Here is a 20,606-nt window from a genome sequence, read left to right on the forward strand (position 1 = left end):
GTGACCTCAAGCTGAAGCGCACTTGGGTTCTGCAGCAGGACAATGATCCAAAACACACCAGCAAGTCCACCTCTGAATGGCTTAAGAAAAACAAAATGAAGACTTTGGAGTGGCCTAGTCAAAGTCCCGACCTGAATCCGATTGAGATGCTGTGGCATGACCTTAAATAGGCGGTTCATGCTCGAAAACCCTTCAATGTGGCTAAATTACAACAATTCTGCAAAGATGAGTGGGCCAAAATTCCTCTACATCGCTGTAAAAGACTCATTGCCAGTTATAGCAAAGGCTTGATTGCAGTTGTTGCTGCTAAGGGTGGCCCAACCAGTTATTAGGTTTAGGGGGCAATCACTTTTTCACACAGGGCCATGTAGGTTTGGATTTTTTTTCCCCCTTAATAATAAAAACCTTCATTTAAAAACTGCATTTTGTGTTTACTTGTGTTATCTTTGTCTAATATTTAAATTTGTTTGATGATCTGAAACATTCAAGTGTGACAAACATGCAAAAAAATAAGAAATCAGGAAGGGGGCAAACACTTTTTCACACAACTGTATCTGTCTCTCCATCTACTGTATATCATGGATGGATGGATAGATGTACAGTATGTTGCTTTAAAGGAATAAAAAGACAGCCATCTTTACACAAGGAAAACTCCTTGTGTACCGCGCTCGCAGTACGCAGACATAAAGTCTGAACTGGCCCTTAGGAGTTCTCCCTCGCACCTCCCTATGTAGCCAGAAAAACAACTTAGTACCTGTCCAAACAGGAATGATATATGCAATAGAAGTGCTTCTACTTTATCGAAGAAACCATCTTTGTCTGAGCGTAAAAAACATAAAGATCTTTTCTACTGGACAACAGAATAGATTTTTATTTTGGCCAACTCTCAGAATTATGTTTTATCTGCATAAACTTATAAGAAGTGGACGTAGTCATCGTGACATCACCCATTAGTTTGTGGACTGACGTTTTGAAGCTTCGAGTTTGGCAATTTAGCCGTTCTTGGAATACGTCCGTTGCCGTGTTGTTTTTTTGCAACCGATGAACAGAAGTTTCCATATTTGGAATGGGGAGGAGTGACATAGAGACGCCGTATACAGCTCTGGTAGCGGCAGCTACCTGTCAATCATAGTAGCCCCGCCCTAAAACATACCCTGCTGCATGGTCTATTTGACTCTAAATGGACCATAGTTTACTAAATGAACATCATGCTGTATTGAAGAAGACTTGAAACTAGAGATTGAGACCATAAACTCATGTTTACAATGTTTACTGAGGTAATAAATCATGAGAGAAGTAGAGTCATTTAGAGTTCTATACAACGTCCCCTGATGGTTAGTAGAAAGAATGCCAGTTTGAAGACACTTCCGCATCGGATTCATTCGTTCTGACGAGGTTGCAGCGTGTTTAGCTGCAGATCAATACATTTTCTGCAAACAGCAGCAAATTGAAAATGAACAATCCAGCTAGTACAAGTTATCACATTATTACAGCAACATGACTAAACAAGACAAGACAACCAGAAGACCATAGATTATGCTTTTTAATTAAAAAAATGATTCATCTCCTACTTCGTTCCTGTAAAAATGTTGTTTAGACTGACGCAATCTCTCCAGAATTTTAACATTTGACTCTGATACAGGGATGTAAAGTAATATGTGATTCATCATCTGGTCTTTTCCTCACGTTGAAAGATACGATTTTAATTCAAGTTGAGCAGAACTGCAGCATAAGGCCTGAACAGGAAATGGAAAATGGGGATGCCCCAGAGGTGGAAGTATCTGCCCCCCCTCCCCTAGTGTCCCTTTCCTCTGAGGCTTCTGAGTGCTGTTGGACTCTAAGTTGAGCCTTGGTGACCCCTTCTGTCTGGATGGTCAGCAGGGCCGTCCCAAGAACCCCAGCTGCATTCTCCAAGATCCAATTAAAAAACAGCCGGTGCTTTGGTGGTCTGGGAGGCAGAAGGAGAGTGTGTCTGCTTCAAGGGTATTTGCAGGTGGGCAATCTACAGGGTGGTTTTCCGTCCCACTGAGAGTCACCCTGCGACGCATACACACACACACACACACTCACTCCTGGTCACTTAGGAAGCAGTCTTCCATGAAGAAGCATCTCTTGCAGGACCAAAAGGTTGTGCAGATCTGTTTTCCTGCCATGAGAAGCATCCATCACAGCAGCCTACAGGTTACAGGCTGCCATCCGTGAGGAGCGGGAGACGTGATGGAAGACCGCTCTATTTTTACCGTTCTGCAGCTCTCCCACACGGCTGTCAATCAGAGTTAATGCCATGATGTTTTTTTCACAACCAATGAACAGAAATTACCATAATTAGAATGCAGATCACAGTAAGCCCGCCCTAAAGCATACCGTGCTATATGGTCTGTTTGACTCTAAATGGACCATCATTTACTAAATGAACATCATGTTGTTTTGAAGAAAACTTAAAACTAGAGATTGAGACCATACACTCATGTTTACAATGTTTAATAACTCAAGTGAGAAGTAGGGTCATTTTCTCATAGACTTCTATACAATCACTTATTTTTGCAACCAGAGGAGTCGCCTCCTGCTGGTCAGTAGAGAGAATGCAAGTTTTAAGACACTTTCGCATCGGGTTCACTTGGCAGAACCAGAGGTTGCTGCCTCAAAACCAGGCAATGAGTCAAAATAGTCAAACGTAACAGACAGGGCAGGCATGTAGCAATCTGAGTATCAGGCAAACGGTCAGGGAGGTAGAAATAAAGGCTGTCTGTGCCAAGTGGCTTATTACAACATTGTTTGTTGAGAAAGTCGGATGACGTATTATAAAAACCATAGTGGATGTAGTCAGCACTTTATCGCTCATTGATTTGGACTACAGTTTTCAGTTCAAGTTCTGCATTTGTTGGTTATTTTGGAACCAAAATGTACACGAGAGGGTGGAGCTAAGTACAACCGAACGCTGAATAAGACAATTTTAATTTCATGAAGTGAAAACATAGTGAAAGGGTTTGAGTTAAAATGTGGAAAACACGGACATCTCCATGACAGGACAACGCCATATAGCAACCTGTCAATCACAAGGTAGCCCCACCCTAAAGACAGTCAAAGATTGTGTAGAGAGGAGGTCGGGTTTGAAGGATGGGTTAAACAAATACTGACTTTTACTCGGGGGGTGTCACGTGTGAAACCAAAAGTCAACGCGTTATATAAGTTCCGTACCTAATTTAACAACGCTATCTACGTAAGGGCTTCACATACATAGGTAACAAAATTTTGCTGCTTAAACATAACTGAAAAATTCTGTTCAGAACGATGAATAAAATGGTCACGTGTCGTTCTGGGAGTTATTCTGTGGTTAAGGTATTCATTCATGTGGCAGAGGAAACTACATACATGTACATGTCTGGCTGGAGTTACAATAACAGCAGTGTTAAAACACAATGCTATGGACACATACTGTGGTGTGAGCCAGCAATGCCTTAAACATTAGGAACAGAATTAGAAAAAGGAAAATTACATTCGTACTATGCATTTTGTAACTAGTGAATAACATAATTCCTAAAAATGTTAGTAGAAATAAATGTTTCTATTTCTAACAACAAACTTTTGACAAGGATATTTTAGTCTTTCTCAAATATAAAAAAACTGGATTGTGTTTCAAATATTTGTATGAAATACTAAAGACATTTTATATAACAGAAACCAAGATAGAAGATCCCTCTTCAGGTGACAAGATCAAGGCTTTGCCGTCTGCTGTGTGTATGAATGTATACAAATATACAGTGGGGCAAAAAAAGTATTTCGTCAGCCACCAATTGGGCAAGTTCTCCCACTTAAAAAGATGAGAGAGGCCTGTAATTTTCATCATAGGTACACTTCAACTATGAGAGACAAAATGAGAAAAAAAAAATCCAGAAAATCACAGTCTGATTTTTAAAGAATTTATTTGCAAATTATGGTGGAAAAAAAGTATTTGGTCAATAACAAAAGTTCATCTCAATACTTTGTTGTATACCCTTTGTTGGCAATGACAGAGGTCAAACGTTTTCTGTAAGTCTTCACAAGCTTTTCACACACTGTTGCTGGTATTTTGGCCCATTCCTCCATGCAGATCTCCTCTAGAGCAGTGATGTTTTGGGCTGTCGCTGGGCAACACGGACTTTCAACTCCCTCCACAGATTTTCTATGGGGTTGAGATCTGGAGACTGGCTAGGCCACACCAGGACCTTGAAATGCTTCTTACGAAGCCACTCCCTCGCTGCCCGGGCGGTGTGTTTGGGATCATTGTCATGCTGAAAGACCCAGCCACGTTTCATCTTCAATGCCCTTGCTGATGGAAGGAGGTTTCCACTCAAAATCTCACGATACATGGCCCCATTCATTCTTTCCTTTACACGGATCAGTCGTCCTGGTCCCCTTGCAGAAAAACAGCCCCAAAGCATGATGTTTCCACCCCATGCTTCACAGTAGGTATGGTGTTCTTTGGATGCAACTCGGCATTCTTTCTCCTCCAAACACGACGAGTTGACTTTTTACCAAAAAGTTCTATTTTGGTTTCATCTGACCATATCACATTTTCCCAATCCTCTTCTGGATCATCCAAATGCTTCAAACTTCAGACGGGCCTGGACATGTACTGGCTTAAGCAGGGGGACACGTCTGGCACTGCAGGATTTGAGTCCCTGGCGGCGTAGTGTGTTACTGATGGTATCCTTTGTTACTTTGGTCCCAGCTCTCTGCAGGTCATTCACTAGGTCCCCCCGTGTGGTTCTGGGATTTTTGTTCACCGTTCTTGTGATCATTTTGACCCCACGGGGTGAGATCTTGCATGGGGCCCCAGATCGAGGGACACTATCAGTGGTCTTGTATGTCTTCCATTTTCTAATAATTGCTCCCACAGTTGATTTCTTCACACCAAGCTGCTTACCTATTGCAGATTCAGTCTTCCCAGCCTGGTGCAGGTCTACAATTTTGTTTCTGGTGTCCTTTGACAGCTCTTTGGTCTTGGCCATAGTGGAGTTTGGAGTGTGACAGTTTGAGGTTGTGGACAGGTGTCTTTTATACTGATGATAAGTTCAAACAGGTGCCATTAATACAGGTAACGAGTGGAGGACAGAGGAGCCTCTTAAAGAAGAAGTTACAGGTCTGTGAGAGCCAGAAATCTTGCTTGTTTGTAGGTGACCAAATACTTATTTTACCGAGGAATTTACCAATTAATTCATTAAAAATCCTACAATGTGATTTCCTGGATTCTTTCCCCCCATTCTGTCTCTCATAGTTGATGTATACCTATGATGAAAATTACAGGCATCTCTCATCTTTTTAAGTGGGAGAACTTGCACAATTGGTGGCTGACTAAATACTTTTTTGCCCCACTGTACTTATGTACTTATGCACAACATACATATTATAAATACATCCTCACACATTTTATGATATGGCCTACAATTAACTTCAACAGGTTTAGATTACGGTGATCCACCTCTCCTGTTTACTATCCAATATCTGTATATAAACACCTATATTTATTTGTAAAACCTATGATGGAGCACAGTGTTTTCCAGTGATTGCAATGATTGTGCTATTACTGATCGTGTATCGCTCTCTCTTCAAGGGGAGTGGGCTGCATTTTCATTGAGATGATCCAAGGAGTGGCTGCCTTTCCAGGGATGAAGGACATCCAGGACCAGCTGGAGAGGATATTCCTGGTGAGTCGCTGGTGCTGCAGTGTCTAAGTGTGTGCACTGTATGTGTACGAGTACAGTATGTGTTCCTACTCTGCAGCCTATACAGCTGTGCTGCTACCTCTCCATTCTTTCAGTCCAACAACAGCAGGATTATGAGTGTTGATAAAGATGTAAATAGAATAACTGAGGTTCAGTGATGATACCTCACTTTGAGGAATACTAATAGTTTTTGGTCATTTTACAAAATAACCCACTTACCTACGAACACACAAATTTTGCCATTAAGAATTGGATAATGTGAAAAGACTTCTACATCTTGACCCTGCTCTGGATGATAATATATCATATTGACACAATCCATCTATTTTATGCTGTATACTAAGAGCACGAGCACGTCAGTCATAATTTAGTTGGGATGAAAACTCACATTGGCTCCCTGTGTTCTGGGAGAAGGAAATAACAGGAGTAAGAGGCCAAACGGCTTTAATATGTTCTTTTAGATAGGTGCTGTGTGGTGGATCTAATTTATGCCGATGTGCAGAGTGGGTCATGTGGTTTTTGAAAAGTAACTGATCCATGTGTAGTGAATTTGGTGTGGTGTTTATTTACCTTAGTAACTTTAGTTACCTATTTTTTTTTATATGGAAATGAGTTTGTTTGTATTGTTCAGTAACTTGCAAAATAGTCTTAAATACCAGCATTAAAGAAAGAACCCTGATAAGATGGTGGACTGTGATCCTGCCTGAAAAGAAATATTTCGCTCACCCCTTTACCCAGGCCTGATTTTTAGCAGGGAAACAGGTTTTGAGAAATATGACTGTACATCATTAATATCACTTTAGAATGCCACATGAAGGAAACAGTCCTAAACAATGCTGATATCACAACTGTATCCAAATCAAGAGTTTACCATGTTCACTCTGATTTGCCTCGTTGTGTTGCGAGCGTTTACTCGACTTGAGAAGAGATTTTTTATTGTTTATTTATCATCAGAAGCAAATGGTTCAGCCCTTCAGGAAGAACCCTTTTTTGACACAAATGCAGCTCACCTCTTTGATTTCTACCTAAGCTGACATGTGGAGTCTCGTGTTTCTGCATGCAGTGCCACTCTAAATGAGATGGAACTCAGGGTTTGCAGCGTAAATGCACACAGAAAAAAATAGTAGGAATTCTATGATGTTTTTGAGTCAACAAGAACCACAGGAACACGGCTTGGGTTCTAGACAGCAGAACAGCACAGTAGCCTTTAAGTAGTTGCATACCGTATAAATATTGTACGTATCTCTGCATTGAATAGTCCTTCAATTGCCCGATCTGCCATCCCCCCCCCCCCCCCCATATCATTTCATCCCCAATCTCTTAATTGAAGCAGAGTGTAGCAGGGCAGACATAATGGATTTATATTCATAGGCTGGAAGGCCCTGAATAATTAATGTAGAAAATTACAGAGATGAGAGTATGAAAGGGTCTGAAGTCAAGTATGGAGACAAAGGATGTTTGGCTTCTGGGCTGAAGGCTAAAGATACGCATCTGAGAGATGGGATGGATTTTTGGATGAAGGGATGAGGTGAGGTGGAGGAAGCCCGGCAGGCAGCAGTTCTCTCACAGAGCACGTAAGCCGAGCAGGAGGAGAGGAAGAAAAATGCTTCTTATCGATTGTCTTTTATGCCGAAAGGGAAAGGCGGGGCTTCCTGCACACATCTGTAAGAGGCTGCAGCCCCTCTCAGGCACAAAGACACACCATGATAGGATAAAGAGGTCCGACAGTGGGATGGCCGCTGGCCAGACTGATGGGGCTCAGCTGCACACTGCTTCCCTACAGAAGCTCTTCAGTTTGGTCCGAAATCTTTAGATTTTTTACGTTCTGGCGCCATCATGGAGGTCCCCTGAATAATTGAATTCTATACAATGAGACTTTGAGGCTAGAGATACATGGAAAACAGTATTGTGTTCTTCCCGCATCTCTTTCCAGAACACTGCTGTGTAACATTTAGGGCCCTTTTTTAACAATGTGCAAGTGCTGCATGACATGTCACTTTTGCCACAAAACAAATTATTCTGTAAGAATCCCCCGCATTCATTTACCTACAATCTGCTTAACCACATTCATACCTATACCTCCGCTCTGGCCGGAGGCTTTATATTTTCCTGTTGTTCATCGGTACATCCATCCATACGTCCCATCAGTACCTCCCTACGTAAGTCTGTTGACATTTGACTTAATCTGTAATTACAGAGATCAGGCTTTTTTTGTGCTTTGAGGAATAAATTCCTCCTTCAGCTCGTTCTCCAGCGGGGACTCCAGCAGCACCCACCGTCTATTTTTCGTAGTGCATAGTAGCTTTAAATATTATAATTTACATTTATTTTTATGTTCAACCCTATCCGTAATTACTGAGATTGTGTTTTTTGTGCTATGAGGAATAAATGCCATCATTTCAGGTGCTGTCACTGTCTTTACCTCTACATAATGTGGTTAGATTTCAGACGTTATATAAACCTAACATCCATTAACACAACATTAACTGAACTTTCTTTCGTATTCCAGCTATATTTATATTTCTTTGTTTATAACATAACTCTGTAATTATATTCCATCACCTAGAAAATACTGATAGGCCTAACTGAGCCTTTGCTATTTCTCATCCAAATCACATTCTGTGTTTGTTAGTTTGTTTCAGCTGTCAGCTAGAAGTAAAATAGATGGATGAATATGGAAATACAGAGGTGTGAGGTTTGCGAGGCAAAGTGTGATCACAGTACCAGCCTACCTGTCAGAGTAAGCCTGATGTTGACATTTCCATCTCTCCTGCCTGCTCTGTGGCCTTGTGTGTGCTGTCAGAATCGGTCAGAGTTTGGATGCACAGCCTCAGAGACTCATGTGAAGGGCACCATCGATGAATTATGTGGAGTCAGAAGCATCTTAAAGGCCATGTTGTTTGAAGAGAGGAAGAGGAAAGGTCAGCCTCCATCACTGTTGGAGAGGCACCCTGCCAGGAGTTGAGTCGGCACATTGAACACAACGTCCTCAGAGCTGGAATGTCACACGGTGGCCTGGGGTTTTTCTCATGTCAGCGGAATGGGCCGTTTGCATTCTTGGGAGAAACAAGAGCTCTTGAAAGGTGCTGTCGCTCATTGCAGGGTCCTTACAGGGACTGTGATAGTATTCAAGGATCATTTATTGTCATTCTGCATCACAGGGTTCCATCCATCCATCCATCCATTATCTTCTGCCTATCAGGGGCAGCAGGCTAAGCAGGGTATTCCAGATATCCAAGGGAGGTGTCCAAGAGGCATCCTGATCAGATGGCCAAACTACCTCATCTGGCCTCTTTCAACACAAAGAAGCGGGGCCTCAACTCTTGAGTTCCCTCTGGATTTCTGATCTCATCCCCCTATCGCTAAGGCATACGGGGGAAGCTCATTTTGGCTGCTTGTATCCACAATCTCGTTCTTTCAGTCACTACCCAAAGCTCATGACCAGAGGTGTGGGTCGGAACGTAGATGGACTGGTAAATCGAGAGCTTTGCCTTCAGGCTCAGCTCCCTCTACACTGCTAACGCTGCACTGTCTGCCAATATAACGCTCCATTTTTACACTCCCTTGTGAGCAAGACCCCGAGACACTTGAAAGCCCTCACTTGGGGCAGTGTCTCACTCAAGACATGGTTGCAAAATGAAATGCATTTGAAACAGAGTCCATTTAAGCTACACAAGAAAAACATGACAAAACAAAAACAGTAGTGCATTAGTGCATTTTTTTATTATTTCCATCAGGAGCAATGTAAACAGCAATGTAAAAATTCATCATCAGGAAGACATTGTCCATCAAGTCTGACTGTGTTTGAGCAAACACGCCTCCTCTTGTCCCACCCGAGTCCTGCTTTCTGTCCTGTAGTCCAACTGCCAAGTGCAGCTTGATCCGGGATGCCAAGATGGAGCCAGGTCTCTGTAAAGATGGAGGCTTAACAGTGACTGACCTCCCATCACTGGGTTCGCCTGAAGTCATAGCTCGTCCATCTTATTTTTCTGTGACCAGACATCAGACAGACAGGTGTAAGCTGGGTAGAGTACTAGCCTTGGTTCCTAGCTGGGTCAGCTTAGCTTCCATCCTCCCTCTCCTGGGCCAGTGGTTTTTGGTGGCGTTTGGTCCGGCAGGTCTGGCTGGATTGTTGGAAGATGCCATGGTGATCACTCTAGCTGCACTTAATCCATTCCCAACACGTTCTTTTCAGAATTTGAAAAGTTTACTCTGTAATATACCATAAGCGCTCCAGAAATAAAGACGAAAATACAACAAACAAAAACAAAAATGTAGCAGAGTTCATGGGGAGCTACGAGCCGCTGCATTGACATGACAATGCTTAAAGTGTGATGAGCAGTCAGACAATTAAACAGTTGTACACAAACAAAGAAACTAAAATTTGACGTATTTGGAAGAGAAAACGGTAAAATGATAACCCAAGCATCCATCACAGCGTACTGGTTCAACTTTGTCCTGCTATACTTCCAGTAGCATTTTTTTCTTCTGTGCAATATGGGACTTTTACCAACATTATAGAGACACTCACTTCCATACTTCTCTTTAAGTGCTAGCTAACCTGGTTTCACTGTGTTTGTTCTCAATCTGTCTGATCATCTGACAGATGGCGTTTCTTTCCTCCTCATTGTTGAGATGCAGCTGTGTTTGTCAGATTCATCAATATCTTAATCCACAGAACAATTACAAAAATAGTAAACTGGAATTGGTCTTTAACGGGAGGAGTCCGTTGATTCATTTTCGTACTTCTATTAATTATTTGTACTATTTGTATTATTTGTTATTAGTACAACAGTTACAACAGAGGGGACGTGAAGCACATGAGCTTTTGCTACAAGATGGATTTCTGAGTATTTGTTCACAAGAGGTCCCTTCTCCTGTCTTTGAATTTATTGAAGTGCAAATAAAAGGCCAGTGTGTAGGATTTAGGATATCTAGCGTTGACTTTGCAGATTGCAACCAAATGAAACTTCTCCAGTGTGCCAAGTAAAGAACTATGGTGGCTGACGTGAAAAGAGGAATGAGTGTTTGGTTTGTCCTTTCTGGGCTACTGTCGTGGTTACATGGTCGTCTATATCTTCACTCAGTGAAGATATAGACGACTCATTCTAAGGTAACGAAAAGACAGATTATTATTTCAGGCTGATTATACAAGAAAGGAAAACATACTTATCAATAATATATTCCATTTCTACCAATAGAGCCCCCTAGATGCTACACGCTGCCCATTTCAGTTTTGTTGGGCGAACAAAGGAACAGGAAGAATTTGTTGGTGATTTGTATGCTGCTAGATAAACCCCATTTAGACAGACATACAGCAAAAATGCTAAAGAATAAATGGATGAATACATATACCCTCAAATAGCTTTCCTGTCCTCTACTCGTTTGTTTTCACGGGCCAATTTCCCTCCGGTCGGCAGTAATGACATAGGCATGTGCTCTTCTTTAGATAATCTTTAACACGGCTTTATGTCTCTATACTTCTCTCTCACACACTCTCTGAGAATGTATGTGTGAATTAAAGTTGTGGTGGATGAGGCCGGGCCCAGGCGAGCTGGTTAACTAGCTGTCACCACACAGATTACGTCCACTGGGTGGACTATATGAATACGGACAGGTCTATCTACCGGAAATAGCCTGTCAGGCAGAAGTGTAAGTGTGTGTGTGTGTGTGTGTGTGTGTGTTTTTTCAAAAGACAACACGCTGCCTCCTTATATTAGTGTGACTGAAATAGCGGTTTGTGGTGAAATTTGAGCACGGACATCTGACAGCCATGGATAATATTATAGCTTATGTTTCTGGAGATAAGCTTTGGTATTTACACCAACACATTGGCCAGTTCACATGATTATAATAATCCGATTGTCATTAATCAGATTTGTGCATTACAGCAATTAACATTTCTACGTTTCTTAGATGACGGTTTTGTTAGTATTCTTGTTGCCGTGCTGCGCAGCAGACTCTGATTAATGGCTGTAGATGCTGCCTCCCTGTCGTCATACGCTGTTCATAGCTAATGCACTATTTTGTACATCCCACAAAATGTATGTAATAATGTCATAATTGTGAGCCAGGACAGGTGATGTAGTATTAAGAGCAATAAATTCCATGTAGGGAGGTTAGGACTTTCACCTTGGACATCACCGTTTGTGTTCTGTGTAAAATCAGAAGTCAACATTGATTTATTTGTCACATTACTATTGTACTTTAGGACTTCCGTAGTTATTTCAACCCAGACGCTGACTATGTCACATAAAGGCACAGCAGGTTCATCAATATATTTTCTATATTTATCTGTTTTTGTCATGAGTACGCTCAAACACACTGTATTTTTTTAGAGCTTTTGCACCGTGATTAAAGAGATCAACCAATCACGTTGTGCGGATCAGACATATTCAAACCTAGACTATAGTGTACACCAACATGGACCTTCTGTAGTTCGAACCAAGACGGCAAACTTTGTTACTTCTTTCAAACTTGACAAAAGCAGCGAAGACCAGATCCACTCCTTCCGTTCTTACCCTACACAATAAAAGCCCTGGACATACACGATGTGTAACTGTTTACCAGAGGGAGAGAAGTTCACTCGGAGCATTTCACTAAAAGCAAACTCAATAAAATAGCTTACAGTAGCTTAGGCTATACAACATAACAATAATGTGTGTGTGTGTGTTCATGCTAATGAAGGAACATGTCACCCAGTGCAACAGTGAGGCTCATTGATGTTTTATGGAACACAGAGGAAGAAGATATATCAGGCTTTGACACACTCACATTACTTGTTAGTAGATACAGTCAGTCTAGACTTTCACCAGAACCATCCTTTAAATTTTCCTTTACAAACAATATGTATAAATGCATATGCTGCTAAAAAGAATATGATGCCATGAGAAGCCTTTGTGAGAGAGCTTCCTTACAGTAGAACCATGAGAACATGGTGCTACAGAACAACTCTTAATCGGGATTGTTACTTCAGCAGAAGGCTCCAGCATGGTGCAAATACTCACCCTCTCTCTATAGAGACCCTGTTTATTTAGAGTGTATTCCTGCTAGGAAGACTAAGCCAGTGCACATGTGAGCTGATCTTCCCCCAGGAGAGAGCGAGAGGCTGCTGGGGAGATGACTGCAACCCTGTCTCCTAAAAATTACGTTCCCCCAAAACTAAAATGCATTCTCAATTATGTTTGACTAAAAACGTATTTTCTCCCTGATTACGTTTGTGTTTGACGTATTACAAATACGTTTCTAATCAACATTTTAACACTAACCTTTTTTCCCTCTCCATCACCGCCTCTCATTCACACTATTACGCGGTCAGAATACTACCACAACACGCCGCCTGTCTCCGGCAGAAATGCGCTCATCCAGGCCGAGGAACGAGGGACATTACGCAGCTACAATACCTCCACAAAGGCCCGCGTGTAAAATCCGGGAGTAACCGTGACTCTCTTAAGGGTTAGGTTTGGGTGGGGACGTGGCTTCCTAGTGGAAGTTATGGTTAGGGTTAGATGGATACAAATAAATAAAATATACCTCCATAACACCCCGCCACTCTCGGCTCATACTTCCCCAGCAACGAGGCACATCACTCGTCCACAATACCTCCAGAATGTCCCCCGGGTGAAATCCGGGACTTGGTTTTATGGTTCCGAGTGGCGGGCGCTCACCCGTTGGCGCCGGACGCGAGGTCTCCAGCCGCCCCCGCCGTGAGGCACCCCATCGTCAGGTCTGTCAGCCCTCGGAACAGGCTGCGGGGCAACAACTTGTGGGTGGCGGGGGTAGAGGCGAGGCAGAAAAATAATAAAGACTGGAGTATGGCAAAGATATGTTGATGAGAAACGTATTTGTAATACGTCAAACACAAACGTAATCAGGGAGAAAATACATTTATGGTCAAACGTAATTGAGAATGCATTTTAGTTTTGGGGCAACGTAATTTTTAGGAGGCAGGACTGGATAAATAATACCATTTCAGCCGCTGCGTCAGTGACATGAGCGTCCATCTGCTGAACCAGACAGGACAGTCGGGGCTTACTGAACACATTCCACCCGGCGCAGTGGGAGACAGCTGATCCACTTGGCTCTGGTTCTGATCCGTTTGACCCCTGCCTGGAGGTGACCCCAATCTGATGGCTGTTGGAGAGCAGCTAGGGGTGGTACTGGGACTGTCAGAGAAGAGAAGGAGACGAGGGCTGTGGTCAGCATTGGGACAAAGACAGAGTAGAGGTAGGAATGTGGATGAGGAAGGGGTCAGTGCTGGTGTTTGTTTGGATCAAGAGACTGATCGCTGAGGCAACAAATGCAAGATACAAACCTGCACCTCCCAGGAGGACAGAATGAAGGGGAGACATGTGAATAGGGTTAAAAAAAGAGAGATATCAGCAGGAAACCCCCCAGTTGGTTACTTACATTAAAACAATATTTTTGTTTTTGTATTATAGCTGTTCTGAAATGTTTTGGCTAAATGTGCAAATGATTATTTTTCTAATGGTAACTTTTGGGGAATTTAGGAGAAATTTACAGATGCAGATTGTTGTAAAATAAACACATCAATGTGTATTTTAGACGGTTTCTTTTAATAGTCTGTAAGAAGTGGGTTATCGCTAAATGTGTACAGAATGAACAACATAACAGAGTTACAATACATTCAATGCATATGATAGAACCACGGCAGGAGGCAAGACCAGGGTCCAGGTATAGCCAGGATCCACGGACACCTGTGAGGTGAGAAAGGACTCTGGTGAAGAAGCAAAGTCAGTAATGTGCATTAATGGTATCTGTAGGAGCCATGAGTTAGGTCTGGATATTATAAATGTATATATTGGGAGCCTACCTCAGGTTGACCACGGGTGTCAGTGTGGATTATTGTGGCAGGTAATTGGCATATAGGGCACAGGTGCAACAGACAGCTAATGAAGCATGGGTGATGAGGAGATCACACGGTTTTTACCGCAAGCAAGACACACCAGAGGGAGACCAGGAAGATAAGTTCTATCATTATCTGTAAACTCTAATCAAACGGGAACCTCACCCAAAGGTGAAAGAGCCTGGAATCTCTTTCACACTTTTTTTTTTTACACTTTATTTTTTTGGCTTTTCACCAGACAGACAGACAACACATACACAAAAACAAAAAAATAAAAAAATTAAAAGGATTTGGATTGCTCTGTCTCTTCAAAAACATGGTAACTCCTGTGAAATATTCAGGTTGTGTTATCGTTGACATGTAAACATCGTCCATTTCACCCACTTCTCACGACATCGCTCCACTTCAGCTCTTATTCTATGAGTTAATAGTTCCATATCATACATTTCAGTCACAATTTTCAGCCATCCATCTTGTGATGGTGGTTCTGCCTTGTGCCATCTCTTCGTGATAGCCTTCTTGCAAGCTGCTAGCAAGATTTTCAGTAAATACCTGTCTTCTCTTAACAGTGTCTGCTGTCAGATTACCTAAGTAGAGAAAAATACATGACTTTGGTATATCATAGCCCAGAATTTGGACTATAACCATATGGACATTTCCCCAAAACTGTACAATTTCCGGATATAGCCAAAATACATGGGAGTGGTTTACATTTACTGCCCCACATTTCCTCCAACATGGCTGGACAATAGACAGACATTTGTTTGTAATTTGGGGATTAATAAAGAATCCGATTACATTCTTCCAACAATGTTCTCTCCAAATACGCGAGGATGTTGAAGACTGTTGTGTCCTCCAGATATTCAACCATTCATCCTCTGTAATATTCACACCAAGTTCTCGTTCCCATTTCAGTTTTACATAAAAAGTTGTATTTTCTAATTTTTCCATCAGATGTTGATATATAGTCAACATGATTCTATACTTCTTTGAGTTATAAACTCTTATTATGGTTCTAATTATTCCATTTTTATCCAAGTTAATTTTGTGCTTTATTTCTCTGTCGAAAAAGTCCCTTAATTAAGTTGGCTTTATATAGATCATCAATACTTTTTGTTATAGTAACCCCAAGATATGTCATTCTTTTAGAACTCCAATTTAAGTTAAGTGTTTCTTGTAGTTTCGGTTGGTTTGTAGTTCAGTGTTACAATCTCTGTTTTTGACAAGTTCAATTTATATCCAGAGTAAGAGCCAAACGTCTCAAGTTGGTTGATTAATATAGGGAGGCATGTGTCAGGGTCCTCTAAATAGCAGATCACGTCATCTGCAAAAAGTCCAATGACATGTACTTCGTTTCCGAACTTTATCCCTTTAAGGTCTTTATTCCTGAGCCTGGAATCTCTTTGTTGAAGCGAGTAAGAAACAGGATCTTCTCCCACACCCAGTCGAGTGGTTAGTTGCTGGAATCAGTCACTACAGTATCGGTAATAGAAATAGTAATGTGAGTAATAATGAAAATGATATTAGCAGTAGGAGTCAGCAGGGCCATGGCGGGAGGAAAAACCAGGGTCCAGATATAACCACGACCCATGGAAACCTGTGAACAGTAGGATAAATGCAATAGCAGGAGAAAAACAGGTTTTAAATTATAAATGTTATAAATGAGAATAATGGCTATGTTTGAGTTCCAGCATCCGACAGTACTCTGTGCATTCTGGTTTACTGTCACTACTTCCTGGGCACTAATCAGGGCTATCATTATGTTGTCAATTACACCAATGTCAAAATGGCTACCATCTTTTTTTGCTTCAGATTCATCAACCCCAGAAAACAGGTGCAAAATATAATAATGGCTAGATTCCATTTAGGTTTACTAGTTTTGGTCCATCTGGCTCACTGTCATAACTCACTGGGACACCTAAATGGAATGCAACCATTGGTATTGTTATTAGTAACACCTGTGCTCGTCCTGCCAACACAGGTGAAAATGGCTGTCATGAGAGAGGTCTGTTACTTTCCCATTTTAAGTTTGCAGGAAAAGTCCACTCATTTTACACGTGAATATCAGATGATATCATTAGTAGGCATGTAACGGTACACAAAATTATGGTTCGGGGTGAGTTTGCACACTCAACAGGAACATAAAATGCATAAGGACGCATTTGTTTTCATTTAGCCCATTTTGAACAGAAGTGTCATGAACAGATGCGGAAGCAACATTGGCAAATGTTCCTCTCATTGACTTCCATTCTATGAGAGCAAAGGGAAGAATGAAAATGTGTGCTTCCATTTACATCCCCCAACGGATCCCCTAGTGATTCTAGATTCATGCAATTTTCATTTTGTAATAATTCATCCATACCATAACCACTTATGTGTTTCAAACTGTTTTAAAACAGCAGCTACAATCCTGCAGGAAATGCATTTAATTGAGAGTGCAGTTTCCCGTGCTGGTACTCCGGTCTGTCTCTCCAAACTGGAGGCAAACTGGAGCTAATACACCGACTATGGAGAAGTACCTTATACAACCCCACTTCAAACCCGCCAAAATATCCCTTTAAGGACTGAAGATAATCTGCATCATATATATTTCTGAAGCTTTTCATGTCAGCTGCCTTGTTCACTGATGAGTCTGTCTGAGCTGCTTTCAGGACATGGACAACACAGACTTCTCTAATCTCTTCATTCTCTCTCTGGTAACAAATATAATTGGGGGTTCCTATGTGAAGGTCAACCATTCTATTTGTTTGTGTCTGGCTGGCCAGGTGGTCTGTGACATAGAATGTATGTCTGGCAGAATGTGCATGCAGAGCTCAGGGTCACGGCCTTTGACCTCACAGGAATTCCTCTGAGGCAGAACTTTCTCCCTCTTATCAGTCGTTCTCTCTGCACACCCTCCATGCTCTCACACGCTATGAGACAGCCCTGCCCTCCTTGATGGGTTGACATGTCCATGTCAACATGCTGTCTCATATACCCATTACCCTGTGTGCGCCAGGTTGGGAATTTACTGTCCCAGCAAAGGTTTTTTTTATCCATGTAGGATAAGGAGAGAGGAGAAAAAGGAAACTGCATCAGCATCATTTGTTCGGCAGTCAAACGTCTTTACATTGAACTGACAATAGACTTGTAGAAGCTGTGTGAACGAATGAGCAGGAAAGTGTGCGTAGGATGGGTAGCTCAAACAAACACGTCACTTATGTTACTGTCAGTTTATGAAGTAACTTCCAGATTTTACTAACGCCTGTTACGCAAGCATAATTATTTTACGTAACAAATGTACTTAGTTGAACCCTCTTTCGTCAGACAGAAAAGACTTAATGCTTAACTTTTATTCCACATCATCTGGAAACAGACTGATGTATGAAATAAGTAGAGTGCCCCTTTAATGTTGATAACTAATGTATTAACAAGGTTGTTAATAATCTGAACCACAATCCACCAAGTAGTTCTTCCAAACCTTAGCCTTAGCGGTGGTAGGTCAGGAAACTGACGTATTATATTAAGTGCTGTATTTGTCATTTAGTTTGAAGGACTGGTGTAGAGGGAATGCAGTGTCGTCTCTAAACGGGCAGAGAGTAATTCAATCTACATTCAGACTACACAACTGTGGATTGCTTGATGACCATACATTATCTACCTCCAATTACTTAAATTTGGAAAGTCTATTATCTGAATCAGTAAAAATGACAGGAGCTTTTCCTCAGCTGAACCCATTTTATTTCCATAAAGGAAAATTTGAAAAGCAAGAATCCAGTCGTTTTTGAGCTGATTGTGAAAGTCAAACAATACATTTAATCTATGCTGTAGGTCATTACCTACCAAGAAGCTGTTAAGATAAAACACCATTAAGCTTTACAAGCTTTTTCTTTTATATTTGTTTCAATAAAGTCAATTGTAATAAAGAAATATTGAGTGTTCAAATGTAAGCTTTGTCTCTTTATGGGGACTGCCCACCTGTAAACCACCATCCTCTACGTCTCCAGACCTGGTAGTCAGTGTAAGAACTGAAAAAGATGATTCAAAGCATCTTTACAGGGTTTATAAGCCATCAGGCTCTGATGTGGGATAATACTTAATTCAATTCTCCAACAGTCCTACTACTGCTTTGTCAAATAGCTAGTCTCATACCAACAGCTGTGACATAACTAACTACTGACCTGTGTGACAAAACCTTGTGGAGCTTCCTCTGCTGTTCGGGATGTGCAGTGATGTTTCAGCTCTCGAGCTGATTGCAGCTCTGTAACACTCCAACAACCTTCCCTCCCTCTTTATAACTCACCCTGCCCACCGCTGTCTGCAGAACACTCAGCCACCCGTCCATCATGACCCTGCTCATCCAAGCTGGAAGGTCACACTGATGTGAGGGAGCACCGGACAGCTCTCAAGTTATCTGATGTGGAAGTCTCCCTTTCCGTAGTTCACCTCTAAACAGTAAATGTTTGGTGTGAGGGTCAGTTGACAGTCATCCACAGACCCTCTTTTACTGTGTGGGTATTGATGGTAGATCAGTGGCAGGTATTCAGAGAAAGAAAACCAGAGAAGAGGCTCATAAGGTGACAGTACTGACCACTTTGCACAACATGTGACACGAAGAAACAATGCGGAGTGGCTTTCAGCCTTGATCTCCCCACCAGATGCTGAATTGTTTTTATTCTGATTGTCCCGTTTTAAGTTGCATATTCAAGTTAAAGGGGATACATTATAAAAAACTCACTTTTTGATGATTTTTTGATGTCTGGAGTGTTCACCAACCCACAGTAGGACAGCTCAGCCAGTTCTTTGAATCAGGAAATCACGATTCTGGGGCAGAGATCGACACTGGAGACGAGGTGAAGTTGAAAACAAGGGATTTTACTGGTCCACAAAAAGGTAATAAACAAGAACTTAAAGCGACTCCTACAGCGAGCAAAAAACAAAAAAAAAGGCAAAGTCAAAAACCATTGAACAAACACGAGGGATCAGCACGAGAGACACGAAGAGCACAAGGGGATGAACAATGACGATCTGACAACCAGAGCAGGGAAAGCAGGGGAGTATATATGTGTGTGGTGATGAGAAGATTGAAGGCAGCTGGGTGGACTGGGCAGGTGAGTTGGATGAGTGCAATCAGGGGAAACACACACACACACACACACACACACACACAGAGACACCCATGAAACTAACGGGATGTTACACCCTTCCCATCTCACATGCAGGCTCATTAGAATATCTGAGAATCTCCACCCACTGCTTGAGAACTATGACTGCGTTCCAAATGGCATGCTTTCCCTTTTTACTTTTAGTACATACTGCAGCTGCCCTTATAAAGTATGCACTGTTTTAAGTAGTGTGCATTCAATTTGGACATACATCCTCATAACATGGCACCTTGAACTTTGACCCTCTTGCTCATATATCTACTGCGCAGAGGATTGTGGGTCAGAATAGACAGAAAAGCATGCTGGCTGTCATTCTGCAAAGTGGTGTGACATGATGGATGCAGTAGGACATGCTGGTACTTTTGGCATGCTGCATTTAACATACTATCTATTATTGGACCATACTAAATCTGTTTCTGGCATTTTTAATGGTGTGATGGTATAGGTATAGGAATGCACAGTACCTTTGCAATAGTGCACCATTGTTTGTTCTCGCCAGCCAATCAGACGGGGCTTTTTCTCGGAGGGGGGTTTAAAGAGACTGGCGCTAAAAGGGATCGCAGTAGACAGAGAATATAGAGAGAAAGTATGAGAAACATTAAAGCATGTGAATATGTTCTAGTTAGAAACCCAGAATACAAGTAAGAACCTGAAAATGAGCATGATATGTCTACTTTAGAAGTAGCATCACAGAACAATGCTCGTTGAAATGTTTTAAAAAATATGATGTATTTCAGGGATTCAGAGATCAACTTTTTTGTCAAATAGTCAGCTGAACATGTTTTTTTTTTAAGATCAGTCTGCTGCAGACCAATCCTGACAATGTTTTAAAACTACAGTATATTATGCAGGCCAAATGATGTGTAACTCTAAAGCTGGTATTCAGAAGAC

The 20,606-nt window shown here is 41.7% G+C and overlaps 1 protein-coding gene across 1 annotated transcript in view; it reads left to right on the forward strand.

Annotated features, from left to right (window-relative positions):
- LOC116395076 (cyclin-dependent kinase 14-like) overlaps positions 1 to 20,606 on the forward strand; it is a 111,745-nt gene that overhangs the window by 24,092 nt on the left and 67,047 nt on the right. The window contains exon 3 of the mRNA XM_031868608.1: positions 5,574 to 5,687. Within this exon, the coding sequence (XP_031724468.1) occupies positions 5,574 to 5,687 (114 nt within the window). The remainder of the gene's footprint in view (positions 1 to 5,573; positions 5,688 to 20,606) is intronic.

This window comes from Anarrhichthys ocellatus, unplaced genomic scaffold (genome assembly GCF_004355925.1).
Source record: "Anarrhichthys ocellatus isolate YVR2014 unplaced genomic scaffold, GSC_Weel_1.0 scaffold43, whole genome shotgun sequence".
Taxonomy (NCBI): Eukaryota; Metazoa; Chordata; class Actinopteri; order Perciformes; family Anarhichadidae; genus Anarrhichthys; species Anarrhichthys ocellatus.